The sequence below is a fragment of the Sminthopsis crassicaudata genome, chromosome 6, assembly GCF_048593235.1.
Source record: "Sminthopsis crassicaudata isolate SCR6 chromosome 6, ASM4859323v1, whole genome shotgun sequence".
Lineage (NCBI taxonomy): Eukaryota > Metazoa > Chordata > Mammalia > Dasyuromorphia > Dasyuridae > Sminthopsis > Sminthopsis crassicaudata.
Genome location: NC_133622.1, coordinates 106,158,708 through 106,182,122, shown reverse-complemented (window position 1 = coordinate 106,182,122; position 23,415 = coordinate 106,158,708). Strand labels below are relative to the sequence as shown.

At 35.1% G+C, this 23,415-nt stretch overlaps 1 protein-coding gene across 1 annotated transcript in view; it reads right to left on the bottom strand.

Annotated features, from left to right (window-relative positions):
• The window catches only part of SNX25 (sorting nexin 25), a 263,033-nt gene that overhangs the window by 198,381 nt on the left and 41,237 nt on the right, over positions 1 to 23,415 (bottom strand). The window contains exon 2 of the mRNA XM_074272880.1: positions 14,248 to 14,332. Within this exon, the coding sequence (XP_074128981.1) occupies positions 14,248 to 14,332 (85 nt within the window). The remainder of the gene's footprint in view (positions 1 to 14,247; positions 14,333 to 23,415) is intronic.

Genomic DNA, 23,415 nt, shown 5'->3' with positions numbered 1-23,415 from the left:
GTGTCCTCTTTCTAACTCCGCTCCTCCGAAGTATTCCTGTATTTTCTCACTTGGGGAAAAAAAAATATAGGATCTTGTGGGGCTTTGTTACAAAGAAATAGATAATGACAACTTAATCTAATTCTTAACTTTTTTTGGATTGTGGAGCATTCTGGTAAGAGAGTAAAATCTGTAGACTCTTCAGAATAATGTTTTTAAATTCATGAAATAAATATGTAAAATTATAAAGGAAACCAATTTTATTAAAATAAAGTTAATAAAATATTTTTAAAATTAAGTTCCTGACTCAGGTTAAGAACTCCTGAATCCAAATCCTAGCATTCATTAACAAAGTATTTCAATCTATTCTCTTTAATATAATGTTTGATTTTAAGAATGTATTAAGTCTACGATGTTTTATGAAACATTAATATCCAAAGAAAGTATCAGTCTTTATATCAGAAGCCCCCCCCCCCAATACATCAATAAGGACATAGACAGGAGGGGAGTGGGACAGAGGAGGAAAGATTATAGCCTGGCATATTAATAAATCAAAGATTAATCAGAGCTAGAGTCAATTAGAATGCAGATCAACACAGATAAGAGCCTTAGGGGAGGGCTAGAGTAGACCATGTAGGAGTTAGTACAAATGTTATTAAAGAGATAAGGGATCCACATCCTCAGGAGACTTCCCTATTTGCATCTGCAAGGAGAAAATCATAGAATCATAGACATTAATATCTATGGGAAAGACCTTTAAAGTCCTCAAGTCCAGAGGTGTCAAATACATTCCAGCAAACCCTCCCAAATACAATTTGAACTAAATTAAAATGCAAATGGGAAATATTTAACAAAATAAATTAAAATATAATGAACCATAGATACCATTACATCTAAGTCAATTCACAGTCAGAACGAATCTTTACGTATGGATCAGTGGTCCCCATTTCTACATCAGTTTGTCGCCACTGATCTAGGTGGTACAATGGATGGAACACTGGACCTAAAGTGAGGAAGATTCAAATCCAGCCTTAGCCACATACTCTCTGGACAAATCACTTAACTTTTGTCTACTTCAATTACCTCACTTGTAAAGTAGGGATAAAAATAATACCTACCTCCAAGGGCTGTTGGGAGGATTTTGAATTAGGTAATATTTTTAAAGCATTTTAAAATGCTATTATCAATTATCAGACTATAATTTATTGCAGTCACTATAAAGAATCGGGATACTGCTCCTTGAGAAAATGTTCTAAGGGGCACTGAGCATACTGAGAATGCAAGATCCTCTCCTTCCCTGATGCTGAGTAAAATGAGCAGGACTAGGAGATCATTGTATACTTCAACAACAATACTGTATGATGATCAATTCCGATGTATGTGGCTCTCTTCAACAATGAGATGAACCAAATCAGTTCCAATAGAGCAGTAATGAACTGAACCAGCTACACCCAGCGAAAGAACTCTGGGAGATGACTATGAACAACTACTTAGAATACCTAATACCCCTATTTTTGTCTGCCTGCATTTTGCATTTCCTTCACAGGCTAATTGTACACTATTTCAAAGTCTGATTCTTTTTGTACAGCAAAACAACTGTTTAACATGTATACATTTATTGTATTTAATTTATACTTTAATATATTTAACATGTGTTGGTCAACTTGCCATATTGGTGGGGGGAAAGGAGGAGAAAAATTAGAACAAAAGGTTTAGCAATTGTCAATGTTGTAAAATTACCCATGCATATATCTGGTAAATAAAAACTATTAAAAAAAAAAAAAAAAAAAAAAAAAGATCCTCTCCTTCCTATTCCTTCCAACCCAGAGGAAGATAGAGGGAAAAAAAAGGAAATAATTCCCAAGATGCTATGCTATGATTAAAACATCTGCCCATGTAAAGCCAATAGCTTGTCATTACAGACTGTCATTATATTAAAACAAACTTATCTCTGCTGTTGCATCTATCAAGAATGCTTATTATAATCCTGACATATAAATGAAAGATGTATTTTTGGAAAGAGCCTTTAAAGTTATATTTTGCTATGTGAATTCCAATAGTTTTTCAAAACAGTCTATCAATAATAAGCTCAATGAAAACCTGTATTCTCTGCACCTTCCAGTCAATTATGTAACTGAAAATATGGTCAATTCACGTGTCCCAAAAACTTTTTCTCATATTTCCATCAAAAATGCCTTAATAAACTATTATTGGAAAAAAAAATAGTACAGATGAAAAAGTAAGCATATGGGTTAGGGATTATTTACCATTTTCAAATGTAATATTGTTTTAACTTTCTTCCAGTTACAAAATATTTTTCTTCTTTCAGGTAACATATTATTCAACATTTAACACACATATCTCCTCTCCACTGATCTCCATTGATTAAGATGCTTTTTCTAGGGTAATTATTGACAAAGAAAAGGAATACTTAGATCAATATAATTGGTCAAGTTCAGATAATCAAAAAGGCACCATCTAAAAGGATCCACCCAGAACAGAAAAAATGGTTTCCAATTTTACTTCACTATTCCATCTAGTTATGTGACACAGTAGAGTGCCAAGCATGCAATCAAGAATTCTCATCTTCTTGAGTTCAAATCTGATCTCAGATATTTACTAGCTGTGTGAACCTCTTTATCTCAGTTTTTTCATTTGTAATATAATAGCAAACTACTCTAGTATCTTTGTCAGAAAATTCTAAATCGGGTTTTAAAGAGTTGACTGAAAAACAGGTGAATATACACAAAACATTTCTCTGGCTTAGACTATCAAAATTTCTCCCAGCACCCTAAGACATTCTATTCTCTTTCAAACAACACAAAACAATAAAATGATATTTTTCCCTTCTCATAATCAGAGTTTAATCTTAGGCTCACTCTCAAGCAATCTGGAAGCTTGTTCAAAAGCAGACTCTGCATTTTCTAAGCAAGCCTTCCCACAATATGATCGATTGCTGGAAAAAGCATCAGCTGACACATGATTCAATATCATAGACACAAACAGCCCATTAGTCCAAATCAACAAATCCTATTCTCAAAATAATCAGCTAGTATTCCTCCTCCCTTTCATCATATCATTGGACTAGTACAAATTAACTATACTAGGAATTTAGAAGCCTAAGCCCCAACTTCTCAATCTTTAGGTTTCCATGGAAAGCTATAGCATCTATTAAAAAAAAAATATATATATATATATATATATATATATATATATATATATATATAATATATATATATATATATGTATATATATATATATATATATTTATCAGGATCCCTGTTATGATGAATTTCCAAAATCTTTACTGTTATGGGCCAGAACTTGAAACAAGATGCTAAGTCAGTGGAATTGATAGAGACAATGATTATTTAGCATGGTACTTAACAGTTCTCTAGTTCACTACATGTACTTAGTACTTACTATAGTTCCACAAGATTCACACCTATGATGAGAGAGGATACGACAAACTCAGCCAGAATCAGAACTAGGGAAGACAGAGAAAGAGGTGGTGGTCCTCCTGCCTCCCGCCACAGAAACCAAGACACATTCAAGAGGACCTCAAGAAGCTTGCAGAAGCAGAGAAGACAAAGGGCTGGAGGCAGGAGCTCAAGCTCTCAGAACCACAGAGAGAGATATAGGCCTCTAAGAAAGCTAACTGGGCCCCAGGAAAGGAGGCAATAAAGGATTTAGACTTTAACACCTGGTTGCACTTGTGATTACTGAACTGAAACTAAGGCTGCCCCCAGAAGCCCCCAAGAAACCTGCTCCCAGAGAAGATTACATTTTAGAGAAGAATGTTATACTTTACAATATTAGATATCTTTCTGGCATTTTAGGTTTTTTTGTTTTGTTTTGTTTTGTTTTGTTAGGTTTTAACTTTAAACTAAGTAGCTTAAAACCACACTAAGACTTTTGAGGACACTCTTTATAAATGTCCCAAGGAAACAAGGGCCATTTCAAACTAAATGAATATCAATATTAATTTTAAAAATAATGATAATAGGACTTCCGGCCAAGATGGCGGCGTGGAGGCAGACAGCTGCTTGAGCTCCTCGTTTTCTCTCAGAACTTACTTCATGACAAGCCTCTTACTTAATGCTTGACCCAGAAAGAAATCCACAAATTATCACCAAAAGAAGACATCCTTGAAAGTCGCCAGAAAAGGTCTGTGTTTGTTCGGGGGAGGGTCAATCAGACTGGGCGCAGACTGAGGGCAGGCAGCCAGAGCAAGACAGGCAGCTCACACAGCTCAGACCAGAGGGGGAGGGGTGTGATCTCTGCAGTTTCTGCGAAAGGGCTTTTGCCCCAGTGTGGATGCTCCATCTTGGCAGCAAGCCAGGAGCAGCGGAGAGGGTGTAGACACCGGAGGTGAAGATTGAAACCCCAGAAAGCCAGCGTCTCTCAGAGCCCGGCCACCCCCAACCCCCACCTGGACTGACTCGGTGAGTTCTCAGAGCCTCAGAGCGCAGACTCAGTACAGTCATTGCTGTTCTGTTAGTGGCTCTCTGCTGCCCTACCCCCAGTCTGTAGAGGAAGCCCATTAATACCATCCAGCCCTATCCCCCGCAAAACAGACCAATTGTTTCTTTTGTCAGTTTGTTTTCTTTGATTCCTACTCTGGCAAAATGAACAAAAAATTCAAAAGGGCTCTAACCATTGATAGCTTCTGTGTGGAGAGGGAGCAGACTTCAAATGCTGAGGAGACTAGGAACAGAATGTCCCCAGATGTATCCCCTGGGAGGGATATAAGCTGCTCCTCAATACAAAAGAACCTCATAGAGGAAATCAAAAAGGCTCTCACAAGAGAGCTAGAGGAGAGATGGGAGAAGGAAAGGGAAGCTTGGCAAGAGAGCCTGGAGAAGTCATCCCATGCATTCAAAGAAAGAATGGATAAAGAAATCAAATCATTGAGAAACAAGATTAGTGAGCTGGAAAAGATAAACAACTCCAAGGAAAACAGGATTAGTGAGCTGGAAAAGGTAAACAACTCCAAGGAAAACAGGATTAGAGAGCTGGAAAAAGAAATCAGCTCTCTAAAAAATAAAATGGATAAAATGGAAAGAAATTCCATAGAAGATAAAAACTCAATTGGACAATTACAAAGAGATATAAAAAAAGTGAGTGAAGAAAATACATCATTGAAAATTAGACTGGAACAAGTGGAAATGAATGACTCAAGGAGAAACCAAGAGGGAGTCAAGCAAAACCAAAGAAATGAAACAATTGAAAAGACTGTCAAGTACCTTACCAGAAAGACAACAGACCTGGAAAACAGATCCAGGAGAGACAATTTGAGAATAATCGGACTCCCTGAAAAATGGGAGGAAAAAAAGAGCTTGGACACCATTTTCGAGGAAATTATCAAAGAGAACTGCCCAGACGTTTTGGAAACAGAGGGTAAAATAGACATTGAAAAAATTCATCGATCACCTACTGAAAGGGACCCCAAAATCAAAACGCCAAGAAATATAGTGGCCAAGTTCAAGAACCATCAGACAAAGGAAAAGATATTGGAAGCTGCTAGAAAAAAACAATTCAGATATGGAGGATCCACAATAAGGATAACACAGGATCTAGCAGCATCCACATTAAAAGAACGCAGGGCCTGGAACATGATATTCCGAAAGGCTAAGGAACTTGGTATGCAGCCAAGAATAACTTACCCAGCAAGAATGAGCATCGTTTTCCAGGGAAGAAGATGGACATTTAACGAAATAAATGAATTCCATCTATTTTTGATGAAAAAACCAGACCTACATAAGAGGTTTGATCTTCAAATACAGAACTCAAGAGACTTCTAAAAAAGGTAAAAAGAAATCTTGAGAACTATACTTCTGTCAAAAAAATATGTAAAGAACATATGTACAATTTGTCTTAGAAACTAGAGGTGGAAAGGAGATTATATCATAAAAAAAGTACAAAGTGGTGGTACTACATCTCATGAAGAGGCAAAGGTAACCTATTATATCTGAGAGAAAGAAAGGAGGGAGATGAACATAGCGTGTATCAATAGACATATTCGATTTATGGTGAAACTTCTTCCACTTCATTGAAAAGTGAAAGGGAAGGAGTAAGCTAAGGGGAAGGGAATACAGTAATTTCGAGGAAAAGGGGTAAAATAAGGGGAGGATCTTTAAGGTGGGGGAGGGATCCTAAAAAGGGAGGGCTGTGAAAAGCAAGTGGTGTTTACCAGTTGAATACTGGATAGGAGGGTAAAAGGGAAGGAAAGGGGAAAAGCATAAGCAGGGGTTAATAGGATGGCAAGCAATATAGAATTAGTCCTTCTAACCATAAATGTGAATGGGGCAAACTGCCTCATAAAGAGGAAGCAGTTAGCAGACTGGATTAAAAGTCAGAATCCTACTATATGTTGTTTACAGGAAACACACCTGAAACAGGATGAGACATTCAAACTAAAAGTAAAAGGGTGGAGCAGAATCTATTATGCTTCAGGCAAAACCAAAAAAGCTGGAGTAGCCATCCTCATCTCAGATCAAGCAAAAACAAAAATTGATCTAATTAAAAGAGATAAGGAAGGGCATTATATCCTGCTAAAGGGAAGCATCAATAGTGAAGCAGTATCAATATTAAACATGTATGCACCAAGTGGTGCAGCATCTAAATTCTTAAAAGAGAAATTAAGAGAGCTGCAAGAGGAAATAGATAGCAAAACTATAATAGCGGGAGATCTCAACCTTGCACTCTCAGAATTAGATAAATCAAACCACAAAATAAATAAGAAAGAAGTCAAAGAGGTAAATAGAATACTAGAAAAGTTTGATATGATAGATCTTTGGCGAAAGCTAAATGGAGACAGAAAGGAATATACTTTCTTCTCAGCAGTTCATGGAACCTATACAAAAATTGATCATATACTAGGGCATAAAAACCTCAAAATCAAATGCAGTAAGGCAGAAATAGTAAATGCATCCTTTTCAGACCATAATGCAATCAAAATAACATTTAATAAAAAACCAGGGGAAAATAGACCAAAAAATAATTGGAAACTAAATAATCTTATACTAAAGAATGATTGGGTAAAACAGCAAATCATAGACATAATTAATAACTTCACCCAAGAAAATGACAATAATGAGACATCATACCAAAATGTGTGGGATACAGCCAAAGCAGTAATAAGGGGAAGTTTTATATCTCTACAGGCCTACCTACATAAAATAGAGAAAGAGAGGGCCAACGAATTGGGTTTACAACTAAAATTGCTAGAAAAGGAACAAATTAAAAACCCCCAGACAAACACAAAACTTGAAATTCAAAAAATAAAAGGTGAGATTAATAAAATTGAAAGTAAAAAAACTATTGAATTAATTAATAAAACTAAGAGTTGGTTTTATGAAAAAACCAACAAAATAGACAAACCCTTAGTAAACCTGACTAAAAAAAGGAAAGAGAAAAAGCAAATTGATAGTCTTGAAAATGAAAAGGGTGAACTCACCACTAATGAAGAGGAAATTAGAACAATAGTTAGGAGCTACTTTGCTCAACTTTATGCCGATAAATTCGATAACTTAAATGAAATGGAAGAATACCTTCAAAAATATAGCTTGCCCAGATTAACAGAGGAAGAAGTAAGTAGTCTAAATAGTCCCATCTCAGAAAAAGAAATAGACCAAGCTATTAACCAACTTCCTAAGAAAAAGTCCCCAGGACCAGATGGATTTACAGGTGAATTCTACCAAACATTTAAAGAACAACTAACTCCAATGCTATGTAAACTATTTGAAAAAATAGGGATTGAAGGAGTCCTACCAAATTCCTTCTATGACACAGACATGGTACTGATACCTAAACCAGGTAGATCGAAAACTGAGAAAGAAAACTATAGACCAATTTCCTTAATGAATATTGATGCTAAAATCTTAAATAAGATATTAGCAAATAGACTTCAGAAAATCATCCCCAGGATAATACACTATGACCAAGTGGGATTTATACCAGGAATGCAGGGCTGGTTTAATATTAGGAAAACTATTAGTATAATTGACCATATTAATAATCAAATTAATAAAAACCATATGATCATCTCAATAGATGCAGAAAAGGCATTTGATAAAATCCAACATCCATTCCTACTAAAAACGCTTGAGAGTATAGGAATAAATGGACTATTCCTTAAAATAATAAGGAGCATATATTTAAAACCTTCAGTAAACATCATATGTAATGGTGATAAACTAGAACCTTTCCCTGTAAGATCAGGAGTGAAACAAGGTTGCCCACTATCACCATTACTATTCAATATAGTACTAGAAACTCTAGCCTTGGCAATAAGAGCCGAGAAAGAGATCCAAGGAATTAGAGTAGGAAATGAAGAAATCAAATTGTCACTTTTCGCAGATGACATGATGGTATACTTAGAGAACCCCAAAGACTCTGCTAAAAAGCTATTAGAAATAATTCAGAATTTTAGCAAAGTCGCAGGATACAAAATAAATCCACATAAATCCTCAGGATTTTTATACATTACCAACACAATCCAACAGCAAGAGATACAAAGAGAAATTCCATTCAAAATAACAGTCGATAGTATCAAATATTTGGGAATATATCTACCAAAGGAGAGTCAGGAATTATATGAGCAAAATTACAAAACACTTGCCACAAAAATAAAGTCAGATTTAAATAATTGGAAAGACATTCAATGTTCTTGGATAGGCCGAGCGAATATAATAAAGATGACAATACTCCCCAAACTAATCTATTTATTTAGTGCTATACCAATCAGACTCCCAAGAAACTATTTTAATGACCTAGAAAAAATAACAACAAAATTCATATGGAAGAATAAAAGGTCAAGAATTGCAAGGGAACTAATGAAAAAAAAGTCAGAGGAAGGTGGTCTAAGTGTACCTGATTTAAAGCTATATTATAAAGCAACAGTCACCAAAACCATTTGGTATTGGCTAAGAAATAGACTAGTTGATCAGTGGCATAGGTTAGGTTCACAGGACAAGATAGTGAATAAAAATAGCAATCTAATCTTTGACAAACCCAAAGATCCCAAATTTTGGGATAAGAATTCATTATTTGACAAAAACTGCTGGGAAAACTGGAAATTAGTATGGCAGAAACTAGGCATGGACCCACATTTAACACCACATACTAAGATTAGATCAAAATGGGTCCAAGATTTAGGCATAAAGAATGAAATCATAAATAAATTGGAGGAACATGGGATGGTTTACCTCTCAGACTTGTGGAGGAGGAAGGAGTTTGTGTCCAAGGGAGAACTAGAGACCATTATTGATCACAAAATAGAACATTTTGATTACACCAAATTAAAAAGTTTCTGTACAAACAAAACTAATGCAAACAAGATTAGAAGGGAAGTAACAAATTGGGAAAAAATTTTTACAGTTAAAGGTTCTGATAAAGGCCTCATCTCCAAAATATACAGAGAATTGACTTTAATTTATAAGAAATCAAGCCATTCTCCAATTGATAAATGGTCAAAGGATATGAACAGACAATTTTCAGATGATGAAATTAAAACTATTTCCACTCATATGAAAGAGTGTTCCAAATCACTATTGATCAGAGAAATGCAAATTAAGACAACTCTGAGGTATCATTACACACCTGTCAGATTGGCTAAGATGACAGGAACAAATAACGATGAATGTTGGAGGGGCTGTGGGAAAACTGGGACACTGATGCATTGTTGGTGGAGTTGTGAAAGAATCCAACCATTCTGGAGAGCAGTCTGGAATTATGCCCAAAAAGTTATCAAAATGTGCATACCCTTTGACCCAGCCATACTACTACTGGGCTTATACCCCAAGGAACTACTAGAGAAGGGAAAGGGTCCTGTATGTGCCAAAATGTTTGTGGCAGCCCTTTTCATAGTGGCTAGAAGCTGGAAAATGAATGGATGTCCATCAATTGGAGAATGGTTGGGTAAACTATGGTATATGAATGTTATGGAATATTATTGCTCTATAAGAAATGACCAACAGGAGAAATACAGAGAGGCTTGGAGAGACTTACATCAACTGATGCTGAGTGAAACGAGCAGAACCAGAAGATCATTATACACTTCAACAATGATACTGTATGCGGATGTATGCTGATGGAAGTGGATTTCTTCAACATAGAGAAGAACTAATCCAATTCCAATTGATTAATGATGGACAGAACCAGCTACATCCAGAAAAGGAACACTGGGAAATGAATGTAAACTGTTATTTTTACCTTCTGAATCCAATTCTTCCTGTGCAACAAAAAATTCGGTTCTACACAGATATATTGTATCTAAATTATACTGTAATATATTTAACATATATAAGACTGCTTGCCATCTGGGGGAGGGGGTTGGGGGAGGAAGGGAAAAAATCTGAATAGAAGTAAGTGCAAGGGATAATGTTGTAAAAAATTACCCATGCATATGTACTGTCAAAAAATGTTATAATTATAAAATAAAATAAAAAATTTAAAAAAAAAAAAAAAAATAATGATAATAATGAAACCAAAACCCATTAGATAGGTTTCTAGACCATTATCTAGAAGATACTTAAACACCAAGAACATTTTTGAATGGCAGAACACTGATTAATATTCAAAATTATTCTATAAGGATAAAATTTACAAAGGTAACATTTAAAAATTCACTCTTAAGATTGCATGTGAATATTTATTGAGTAAAAGTGAATTACTGTAACCTAAAATAAAACAATGAGAGTATGGGGTAATGGATAGAGGACTAGCTTTGCACAGAAAAAACTTGTGTAACCCTGGGCAAGCTATTTAACTTTTTACTGGCCCTAGCAGTAGAAGGAGATTTTCTAAATTGTGAAATAACGGAAATGAAATCATAAGTCTAGACTTAAATAAATAGCCAAATGAAAATTAGAAAGCAGATCTTATGAAAGTCTGATAGAAGGTCTAATATAACTGTAATATTTTCTCTTTTAAAAAAATCATTTACCATCTCTCTTATGAAAACAGAGGTAGGGAAGGTTCTTGAGATTCTATTGGGACAGAAACTTTGTGTGTTTGTTATGGGTGAAAGAGGTTATTGAGTTTTCTCCAAAAGAAATATGAGTTGTAATATAAATAAATATGATTTTGAATTTCTAATTTTAAGTCTTTCATATTTTAAAATGATAATACATTCATAATCCTAATATAGGGTATAATGGAAAAGTACAATCTTTGTTCATCCCATATAGTCATGTTTGCTTGAAATATCTAGTGTCTTAACAATTCTGTTACTCCCACTGAAAAAATAGCTATACTATTTCCTTCAATATTTCTGACTTAATACCATTTTGATGCTCTATAATTCAATCAGCTAAGATTTAAGAAAATAAATTCAATGGACAGACTATTTGAAATTCCATTAAAAAAAAAAAAGCAAACTAGCTTGGTATGCCTACATGCCCTGCTTCTAGGGAGGATAAGGCAAGTAAATGGCTTTGGAGTTCTGAGCTACAGTATGGATAAAGCTAATAAGAGGTATTTCCTAAATCTGGCACCAAGATGGTGAGCCCTTGGGGAAAAAAGACCAGAAGACTGCCTAAGGAGCAGAAAAAGGGAACATATTAAATTTTTTCTGATGATTAGTATATAGAGCAAGGAGGACAGGGAAAGGGAAAAGTTCCCTTTTAAAACTAATTGCTCTATATGGGGTAGAAGAAGGCAAATAAGGAAAAACACAAAAGCCAACTTATTTCAGTTGTGTTCGACTTGTTTGGTACTTTCAAGTGCAAAAAATAAGGCCATGCTCAAACACTTCTGTTCAATAGAATTCATCATGCCCACTTGACAGTGTTAGCTTTTTGTTTGCATACTGCTGACCTAAAAATGAAATTCCAGTTTTAGCAGAGATATAGAAGAGTTTATACAAGTTAGATAACAGCATTCTGAATGTTCAATAGAATGTCCTGGTTGCCAAGATTTAGAAAAACTAGATTATATAACATAAAATATTAGCATATAATTTTATCTGCTATTTTAAATTTCTAAATACTTAAAAAAAAACTCTTTCAAAAAACAAATATATGGACTACAGATAATATCCCATCAGGATAAAAGGTGAACGCTTTTTAACCTTTTTATAGTAAAGGTGCTCTAATTCTCTTTTTCATTTTGTTATACCAAATACTAAATATATTTTCCCTCTCAATCCCCTTTATTGACCATAACACTATATAGAATAAATGATCCCCTTTAATAACAAACTTTATAACTTCAAGATTTCCCAGAGCAGTATATCAATACCATTAAAATAAACATTGTATGTTCAAATTCTCAAGTTTGTACAAAGTAGATCTAAATATAGTTCTCATTTAAGGGCTTTAGACAGCCACTAATTCTATAGTTTTCTTTATAATAAGAATAAATGAAGAGAAATTACTTTGAGGATAAGATTTTTAAAAATTAAACAAAAAACAACCTGAGTTGGCTAACTTTTGTACCAACAAACCCAAAACTTAGTTTGTCACTCTTCAAAGAGTTTTGTGTGTATGCACATATGCATGCATGTGCATCCAGTAAATACCCAAATGAAGAGAAAAGCTTAATTGCAGTTTTTAAAGCATGAAAGTGATGCAAAAGCCCACCATCTGAGTTAAATAAGTTTAAATATTTTAGTCCAATTAATTTTCAAGATATTAGATAACAATAGTTTGAATGCACTCTCTTATTTCAATTAGATCCTATAATCAAAGAGGGAGGCAAGAGAGAGAGAAAGAAGGGTTGATATTATAGCTTCATACTTCTAGGGCTAAAAGTGAAACCCAAAGTCATCTAGTTCAACCCCTTTATCTCATAGGAAGGAAAAAGAAGGCCTGGAGATGTTCAATGACTTTTCCAAAGTCACACAAGCACGATGTCAGAAAAGAGATTTGCACATACAATGCTGTTTCCTTATTGTGTTCCAAAAATTCATCCATCTATATTCAAAAAAATGTCAGAGTAAGTTCAAAAGATGAGTCACAAAACAATAGAAGGATGATTGTGATCAGGATCACCTTCTGAAACAAGAAAAAGCAATTGAGAAGAAACCAAGGCCTCCAGAAAGCTTGGCATGATGATACATGACTAAGCTAGGTCAGGCCAATAGCATTTATGGATGAAACTTAAAGACAACAAAGAGATATGAAATGTAGGAGATTTGCCAGAACTTGCATGGCAATCTATTCTTAGGAGACTAAACATATTTTTAAAAATTAATCATAGGACGAAATATGGTTGCTGTATACTATTAAGTTACATATATTTAAATGTGTGTTGTGTATACACATACACATAGAAGTATATAGATGTGACATATGGGTATATACATGGGTTTGCCTATACAAATATACTTATGAGTACATGTATGCATGTGTACATATACACATTTATGTTTGGGTATATATGTCTAGACATACATGCATACTTATATAAAGTATATACTGTGTGTGTGTATATATGTATGTATAAAAGTTCTGCCAAAGGGACAGGTTTTGATATATGTATGTTCAAAAATCACCATGAAAGTTGTAGGTTCATTTAAAAAATACCTTTAAACAAACATACTAAGATAGACTAAATCAGTGGTAAAATATGCTAGTCGAGGGGATTGAGGTGGGGAGATACCTGGATTTATTTTCTCATTATTTACCATAATGCTTACCTAACACTTCTAAACATGACTCTGTCATTATTCCTTTAAGAACTTGGCCTTGCATAGGAATTACCGCTGAAATAGAATGTTTCTTATGCCAAACTGAAACAAATCTAGTTCAAGAGTTTCAGAAGTCACTGATAACAGTTGTATCTGTGCTTGTTTTTCCAATTGTCTGGTAAAACAAACGGGGACTAAATATAAATCCAGGAAAGCAAAAGGTAGAACTATTTTGACATCACTATGTGCAACTGGTATAAAAATTTTAACATAAATGCCCATAAAGAAAAAGTGCTCACTGTTATGGATAACCAGGGGCGGCTAGGTGGCACAGTGGATAGAGCTCCAGCTTTGAAGTCAGGAGGACCTGAGTTCAAATCTAGTCTCAGACACTTAACACTTCTTAGCTGTGTGACCCTGGGCAAGTCACTTAACCCCAACTGCCTCAGCAAATAAATAAATAAATAAAATAAATCTTTAAAAAACCAACAATAGAAACCTTCATCAATTCCCTCCATCTTTATCTGTATTTCAAAATATAATGGCCTGCTTTATACAGAAATTTGTTTGAATAGATATATAGCTATCTATATAAATACCTATGCCTATATCTATTATCTATATAATATCCTTACCTTCTTTCAGAGCTTTATCCATGTTATGAGAAATCACTACCCTTCTGGATTGGACAGATTCATGTGAATTCCCAGATAAAGGACTCTGAAATATAAATAGGATATGTGTTAATGGAGGAATAAATTACACTATGAAAAACACCACCTGATTTTAAATCCAAACAGAAGACTTAAAGAGACAGCACTGTATGCTGGACTTGGAGACAGTAAGATGGAGATCCAAATCCTTCTCATGGCAATTATTAGTTAGGAGCCCAGAGACAAGTCACAGAGCCTTATGGAGCCTCCATTTTCTCATCTAAAAAATGAGGACAATAATACCTGTAAGTGCCTACTTCACAGGGTTGTTTGTATTCCAGAAAATGAGATCATGTACACAAAGTATTAGAAAGAGCCAGAATTAAGAATATCAAAACAGGATGTAAAAGTCAGTAGCTCAAAGAATAGTCTAACCAGAGGTGTGAGTATTCTGGGCGAGGGGTTAATCATTTCCTATCCAGGGACTGGAGAAAGGGGAATCCATGAGAGAGTTATAACAAGAATGGTGGGGAGTGATCAAGGAAGGGGCAGTTGTACTATAAGGTGTTGAAGGTCAGGAGAAGATCTCAAGGTCAGGCATTGGAGACAGTGGGGGAGAGGGGGGAGGGAAAGGAGGTAGGGAAAAAAAAAGAAAGAACAACAACAACAACAAAGAGAGAGAGAGAAGAAGGATGGGGAGAGGGAATTAAGGAGAAAAGAGGGAAAGATGGAGGGAGGAGAAAAGAGAAGGAAAAAGGAAGAGGAAGAGAAAGGAAAAAAATAAGAGTGATAGAGAGATGAAGGGAGGGAGGAGAGGAAGGAGGAAAGGAGAGAGAGAAAGAATACTAACAAAGGGGGAAATAAATGAGGAAACTAAGACCCAATGAAGGAAAATAAATGAAAGACTGTGTCTCTTAATGAAGGGAATAGGAGGTAGTTCTAGATTCGGGTTTTTTGTTTGTTTGTTTTTTTTGTTTTGTTTTGTTTTGTTTTGTTTTTTTGCTGTTGGTTTTTTAAGATCTCTGAAATGGTGTATTTTAGGCAGCAGCCTGCCTAGTTCAGAATAGCAGCCTATTCAATTCAATTCAAATCAGTGAGCTTTTATTGCATTTATTCTTTATGTCAGTCACTGAACTAGGTTCTAAGAATACAAAGATGAGACCTGTCCAAGCTATGATTAGAATTTTCTGTCTGTCCCCATGTTCTCCTTTCCTAGGTACACACGGAATGATTCTCATCAGAAGTTCATGTAATATCAACCTAACTTTTAACTAATGAGGTTTATTTTAAGCGATAGAAAGAACTGACTTTAAAAAAAAAATCATTGTCAGGCAAAGGAAAGTACAAAGAACCAGGCAATGGAAAGAATTTGCAAGGGTCAACCAGACAAGAGGCAGCTAAAAAGAGCTTCAGAGGCTCTAATGTTTTTATACTTTAAGATGCTCTGGGGAGGTGATTAATCTCTTGAGAATCCACTTAACAATGAAGGGAAATGCTGTTCTTTAGTACTTTGCAAAGCATCTTGCTGACAACAGAGAGATACAATCACTAGAATGAGGACAAGTGATGTTTATATGCTGTTTGACTGTCTGCAAAGTGTACTACCTATATTATTTCATTTGAATTCCCAATGACCCAATGAGATAATTACTTATTTTTTTCAATCAACAAAAATCTAACTTCTCTTCCTCCTACCCCAGCCACTTCCCTAAATGAGAATGAAAAACAAAACCCTTATTATAAACAGTTTAAGCAAGACAAAATTTCCACACTGGCCATGTCTGAAAACTATTTGGAGTCTGTCACCTCTCTATCAGGAGGTGAGCAGGCTGGGCCAACCTTAAACAAACCAAGAACCAAAACAGTCAGTGGGTCACCTACCATCCTTTTCTAGGAAGATCTTCCTCCTTTTTCTAAATTCCCAGGTTCACTTTTTTTCCCAATGATCCACTCCAAAGAAAGAGACACCGGGAAATCTCCCATGGAAGGACTATGACCCTAGCAAGACAGCCTGATGTAGGCAGGATCGTGGACTTTACTAATAAAGTATCTGAGGCAGTAAAGGGGCCAGAAGCAAGACAAAAGTTATACAACGACAAAGGATTAGTTAGCATACAGAAACAAACAGGTAGAGACCAAAAAGATAAAGCATATCCAAAGCAAAGAAAAATGGAAGCAGGAAGTACCTCCCATAGAATATGGGTATTAAGCCTTGTTTCTACTCCCCCGAATATTCTACAGATAACTGAGCATTAGTAGTCTTTTTCAATCTCAGTAAAGGATGAATAACAAGAACTATAAGATTAAGTATTAAAAAAGACCTTGGAGTTTAATATAAGTTCTTCATTTTACTCATTTTCAAAATGAGTTGCGCAAGATCACACAAGTAGTAAGCATTAAGGAATGCAGACCCAGGGCTTCATATTCAGGACAGCTGTCTGTCAAGATTTAAAAAAACAAAACAAAAAAAAAAACACCTTTTCATCTACTACACTCTCCTTACTCCATACTACTAATTCCTCTATGAAGCTACTGTTCCATTGTCCACAAATGCCATCTTGCCCTCTATTTTGGGCACTCACAGAAACTTGGATCTTTCCAAAAGATACAGTATCCCTCACCATTCTCTTCAATATAAATACCTTCTTCAAATACCCACCCCATTCATTGGAAACACTGAGTCATTACTTTCTACTTCCCATTCTCACTTTTGTACCTTCCCTCTCCCACTATGCATTAACAATTCCTTGGAGCCACTCTCCATCTTTTATATCACCCTGTTCAGATCTCAACTTCCACTTACCGGCCCTGGTTCTGAACTATATGGAGGTCATATATTACTCTTCCTCAAGGATTTCAGGACTTGGCTCATGATTTTTATTTTTAAAGGGTTTTTTTGGTTGTTCAATTAACACAAATATTTATTTTCTCTTCCTTCCTTCTCCTGCCATTGGAGAAAATAACAAAACAAAAAAACTTTTAACAAATAGGCCTAATCAAGCAAAAGAAATTACCATGATGGCTATGTTAAAAATGTCTCATTCTGCACATTTAATCTATTACTTCTATATCAGGAAATGGATAGAATCCACTGGAATCATGGGTGATCAATGTATCAATTAGAGTTCTTAGCCCTTTCAAAGTTTGCATTTAATTTTTAATTACTGTATAATATTTAACATGTATTGGACTACCTGCCATCTAGGGGAGGAGGTGAGGGGAAGGAAAGGAAAAGTTGGAACAGAAGGTTTTGCAAGGGTCAATGATGAAAAATTACCCATGCATATGTTTTATAAATCAAAAGCTATTAAAAAAAATTCTCCCTGTTCTACTTACTTCATTCTATATCAGTTCATAGAAGTCTTTTCAGAATTCTCCAAAAACACACTTTTCATTTAGTTCTTATAGCATAGTAGTATCCCATTACATTAATATACCAATTTATTTGTTCTCTTTTCTACAACACTTGCCTTCATATTTGGGGACTTCAATAGTCATATGGATATTTCCTGAAACATCCTGAACTCCCAACTCACCAACCCAACTCTGACATCTTTATTCTCCCACAATCATAGAGATTGTGGCTATTGAGTGGCAGTTAAAAAGTCAACTTCACTTTATCACTGTGAACCAAAGGGTGATATCCTTGATCTTAACTTCAGGAATAACTATTAACTCCACAATTTTAAACTCAGAAATTCCCTTCTCCAATTGCAATTTCTATGTATTTCATTTCTCCAAAACTTTTATTTCATCCTCACCACTGCCATTAATACCTTTCTCCCTGTTTTCCCAATCCATTATTCCTCCATCTCCTTTTTACAGTCTTAACACAAGTCGAAAGGTCAACTATCCACCATTTTTCATCCTCTAATGCCTTGTCTAACCAATTGCTGCAGTAACACAGTGGATAGAGCACCAGCGCTAAAGTCAGGAGGATCTGAGTTCAAATCTGACCTCAGACACTTAACCCTTCCTAGCTGTGTGATCCTGGGCAAGTCACTTAACCCTAATTGCCTCAGGGGAAAAAAAATTGCCCCCTCCAACTCCTATGCAGCTTCTCTCCATCCAATCCTGCTTCCATATAACTATCAAACTGAAATTCCTCAAGCAAAGAAACACCCCCCAAATCACACAGATAGTAAATGGCATAAGTCAGGGTTGAAACCAGGTCCTTTCCCAGTCACACTGCTTTAGCTTGGCAGAGCCATAGCTAGGCTAACTATATCTGTGATCAACTCAATTAGAGGAGAGAGGGAGTGGCCCAGTAGGCTAGCTGACTGTCCAGAAAGGTGAGGGAGGGATGGAGGCGGGGAGAACGTTATTTCAGAGAACAGTCTCACTGCTGGGAGGAGCCACTCCAAGCCTCCCTCAACCTGCACCAGGCCAAGCACATCTTTGGAAGATGCTTTGGAAGACTTGCTTACAGTCCCAAGTTCTAACTGCTCAGGTAATTTTGCATCTTCATTCTGTTATCAATATTTTTATCACTAAAACCTGTGAAATTCTGGAGAAAATTCTATAAAAGATTTGATATAAAATAAATGGAACTTGTGGAGATAATATGTGGAATATATTAAACAATATAATATATAATAAAATAAAATAAATGGGAAAAGAGAGTTCTCCTTGCATTAATTATGGCCTTCCAAATATAGGACAAAACATAAAAGCTCTCCCACCTCAGTATATATCACTTATCAAAAAGAAGTTTTGTGCTTATCAGCTTTCTGTTCTGCTCCTAAATAACACCGGCTTGGAATCTTCTGCCAAGTCAAATTAAGATCCACTTTGCCTAAATATCTAACTAAAGTCATCCTCTCTTAGAGAGATACTATCCAAAGAAAATGAAAGCCTAAGTCCTAAGTACTCTGGTCCCATTAGCAACTAGGCAACCAGGAACTACCTGGAACCGGGCCACATACACACGTGGCACTCAGTGTTCACTGACAATGCTGATTGTGTTACTTCTCAAGAGTACGGGAAAACCAATTTGAAGCACGGTTTGCCATTTGTCTTAGTGATAAGCAGAAATCCTTTCCCCAATTTAAAAAACAGTAAGCCACAGAATACTTTTCTTTTAATGAATACTAAAAATTTGAATTTATATCATATGAATTCATATTGTCAGTATCTAAACATCCATTGGAGGTGTATGACAAACACAAGAAAGCAACTTAGCAAAGAGACTGCAAATCAATTCAACAAGCATTTATCCAGCTCTTACTATGCACAAGGATATTGTGCAGGGATACAAGGAAAAGTAAAAATAGTTCCTGCCTTGAAGGAGCAGGCCTACAATGATAGTAGGCATTTAGGCAAGTCTCTAGGATTTAATTCTTAGAAGATGGCTTAGATGTCCTAGATTCCTTCTTACTTTGCTATTTTATGATTCTTACTCTGCTTCTCTTTTTTTTTTTTCTTTTTTTAATTCTGATCTCTAGTAAATGAACTAAGTAGCTTCACAACAAATAGGAAGAGAAGGACTTATTCAGAAACTAAATCACTAACAAAAGAAACTATTTTTCTTTCTCTGGAAAATTAAAAAGTCACAAAGAAAATTTAAAAAGGAGTTTTGATAAACTCATAAAATCCTGAAGTTGAAAGGATCTTAAAAGCCATTTAGTTCAACTTCCTACTGAACTAATAAATCTTCTAAACAGTGTCCATGACAAGTCATTCAGTCTCTGCTTGAATACTCCTAGTTATAGGGATCACTCTAAATAATGGAAAGTCATCTTTTAATAAATCAAACATTCCTCTCAACAACTTCCAATAAGTCCTGATCCTGAGACACAGAGAATGTCTTCCATGGCTTACTTTAGACATAGACAGCTATCATGTCCTTCTATATTTTTCTATTCTCTTACTTCTTTCAATTAATCCTCATCTGACATAAAGAACTTAAGTTATGCTCACTGGAAAAAAAAAACAACACAAAATAGTAATTATTTAACAGTCAAGGTCAGTGTGAGAGCTGTCACATGGCATAAGATTTTAAACTAACACTTTTTCCATATTGAGAATAAGTCTTGAGAAACTACCATTTCCCAAAGATAAGCAAGACAGCTTTGAAAGTAATATGCTCAATTTATTATATACTCGAAAAAGAAAGCAAGCAATTTGCAATAGAGATTTGTAGTTTTAATTAATTAATTTTTAAAAAGTGTCACTGTGGTCCAGTCAAAAAAAAAAATGACATGACTCCTACATTTTTTACAAAATGAAATGATTTGGGAGGTGAGTAGGTAGGAATTTATTATAATTCAAACCAAACACACATCGATAAATCCTTTACTACAGGCAGTCTGATTTAGTAAAAAGTGATAAATTTAGAGCCAGGAAGATTTAGATTTATTTATTTGCTTATTTTCCCCAGCTACATTTAAAACAATTTTTTAAACATTTATTTTTAAAATTTTTGAGTTTCTGATTTTCTCTCTTATCCCCAATCCCAGTCCCCTTAAGAACCAACTCCTAAAGTCATGCAAAACATCTCCAAAAAAGCCATGATATGAAAAAAAACATATCTCTCTCTCCTTTCCCCTATCCTCCAACAAAAATCCCTCAAGAAAAATAAAGTTTAAAAAAAAAAAAGATAGAGAGAGAGAATATACTTTGATCTGTATTCAGACACAAATTTTTTTTTTTTTTTTATCATAAATCCTTCATTGTACTCCTGAGAATAGCAAAGGAAGACTTGAGCTTATGACCTGTCTCTGACCCACACTAGCTATGCGACTATAGCTAAATCCCCTAATCTCTCAGCGCTCCACATACCTTTCTAAAACCAAAGCCAAACTCTTAATCTGCCCTGATTGAAGGAATTCTACACTGGGAATTTTCCATATTGATGAAATCACAAGTCTGGACCAAACTACCCTCCTCCCAAATATTTACTAGGTACTAGAGTTATAAAATACAAGGCAAGGGGCAGCTGGGTGGCGCAGTGGATAGAGCACCAGCCCTGAATTCAGGAGGACCCAAGTTCAAATCTGGTCTCAGACACTTAACACTTCCTAGCTGTGTGACCCTGGGCAAGTCACTTAACCCCAGACTCAGAAAAAAAAAAAAAGAAAGAAAGAGAGAGAAAATACAAGGCAAATAAAGGAATCACTATGAAAATGTTTATTCTGCCTTAAAAAAGAGGTAAGCATAAATCTCCTTGGATGTGTTTCATTGTCCCAGTCCCTTTTTTTTCCAATAGAAATGGTTTCTGAAATAGTGGTTCCAAGCCCTACAACTAAATAAAGATTTGGAAAAGCCAGACTGCTTGTTTGTGTTTTTGTGAGTTTAATTGTAAATGACACAATCACTTTTTATTTAGTTTCAGAAATGATAAGTAGCCATATGCTGAAAATTCTACATGTAAAGAGACACAACTGATAGGCTGCCATGATGTCAGGATGTTGGGGGGTTTTTAAGGGTGTTGTTGGGTTTTTTTTAACTTATCTGGTTTTAGATCAGGAAATGAAAAAAGCTGCCCTTTGAAATTTAAACCAACAATTTTTCTAAAGGAGTTATTTTCTTGGAATTCAAGTATGCAATTGCATTCAAGGAAGAGTAATACCATATACTTTGAGGCTTAACTATGAATTATTTTGAAAGATACTGTTGGTGTTTGGACATTACACCCTATTACATCCAGAAGTTGTGTCTTAAGCAAGGTCTTTTATCTGATTATTTATAGCCAGAAAGGACCTTAGTAAAGATCAACTAGCTCAACCACTCCCAACCCCCACAACTTGCCTCCTTTTCTATTTTACAGATGATTAAACTCAGATACCAGAGAGGCTAAATGAGTTTTCCAATATCACATAGAGAGCAGATTATATAAGCAAAATTTGAACCCAAATTCTTTGAATCTAAATATGGAATTTGTTTGTTTTTCTAGATGCTGATATTAAATCACTGTGACCATTGCTTATAACTTTCAAGGCATGAAAGAACTCCTGCAATAAGAAATCAAACTGCAATAGCAGAAATCCACCAGAGGAACAATCAACTTTCCAATGTACAGAAGGGGTTGTTGGGAGGAATCCATGAGGTGATGGAGATAAACACTAAGTACAAATATTGTCTCAAAATAATACATCTAACAGAGGAACAATGGGAAGTTAGTGACATTAATATCCTCTTGATGGGGTTTAAAAATGCCAAACCATCTGAAGAACTATAGGAAATTATTCTTTAAAAAAATTACTAAATTGCTTAAATCTTTTGAACCTGTAATCCTATTACTAGGCACATGCCTCAAAGAGCCTAAAGGCAAAAGAGCTCATATGTACTAAAGTATTAGTAGAAGCACATTTCATGACAGCCAAGCCCAAGCTGGCATTTATCAGTTTGGGAATTATTATACTATAAGTGAATATAAGCAATCTCAAGAAACATGGAAAGACTAATATGAACTGATAGAAAATGAAGAAATCAACAACATAGACACTGCAATAATGTGAATGAAAACAAGTCTTAAAAAAAAAAAAACCTCACATGATTATTATTGGCTCTAGAAGATAGATGACTAAACATAAATACTCCCCTCTTCTAGAGAAGAAGGGGACTACAGATGCTAAATATTGAATATACATACATGTATAATAATTGTATTGGATGGTTTTACTTGGCTGTTTTCCTTTATTAGAAGAAATGGTAGAGAGCTAAAAATGTTATATATGGGGAAATAATTATGATATAAAAACAATTAGCATTAATAAAACTTTTTAGATACATCAATCAATTTAAACATCTATATTCATGGAAAGAGATGAAGTATAAGTGAAATCATCATATCAGAGCATACTGTCTAATTTATTAATGTTTATAAATGTGCAAAATTAGAGATAATGTCCAACAGTAGCTGTAGCAAGGAAGAATTATTATCAAATTCTATACTCAAGGAAACCATGGCAAATAGTCATGTCATTTGTGTGAAATTCATGATACATTGAGCCTCTTCTAAACGGTAAGAGGTCTTGTATGTGTAAGAATATTGTGGCAGCCCTCTTTGTAGTGGCCAGAAACTGGAAACTAAGTGGATGTCCATCAATTGGAGAATGGCTGAATAAATTGTGGTATATGAATGTTATGGAATATTATTGTTCTGTAAGAAATGACCAACAGGATGATATCAGAGAGGCCTGGAGAGAC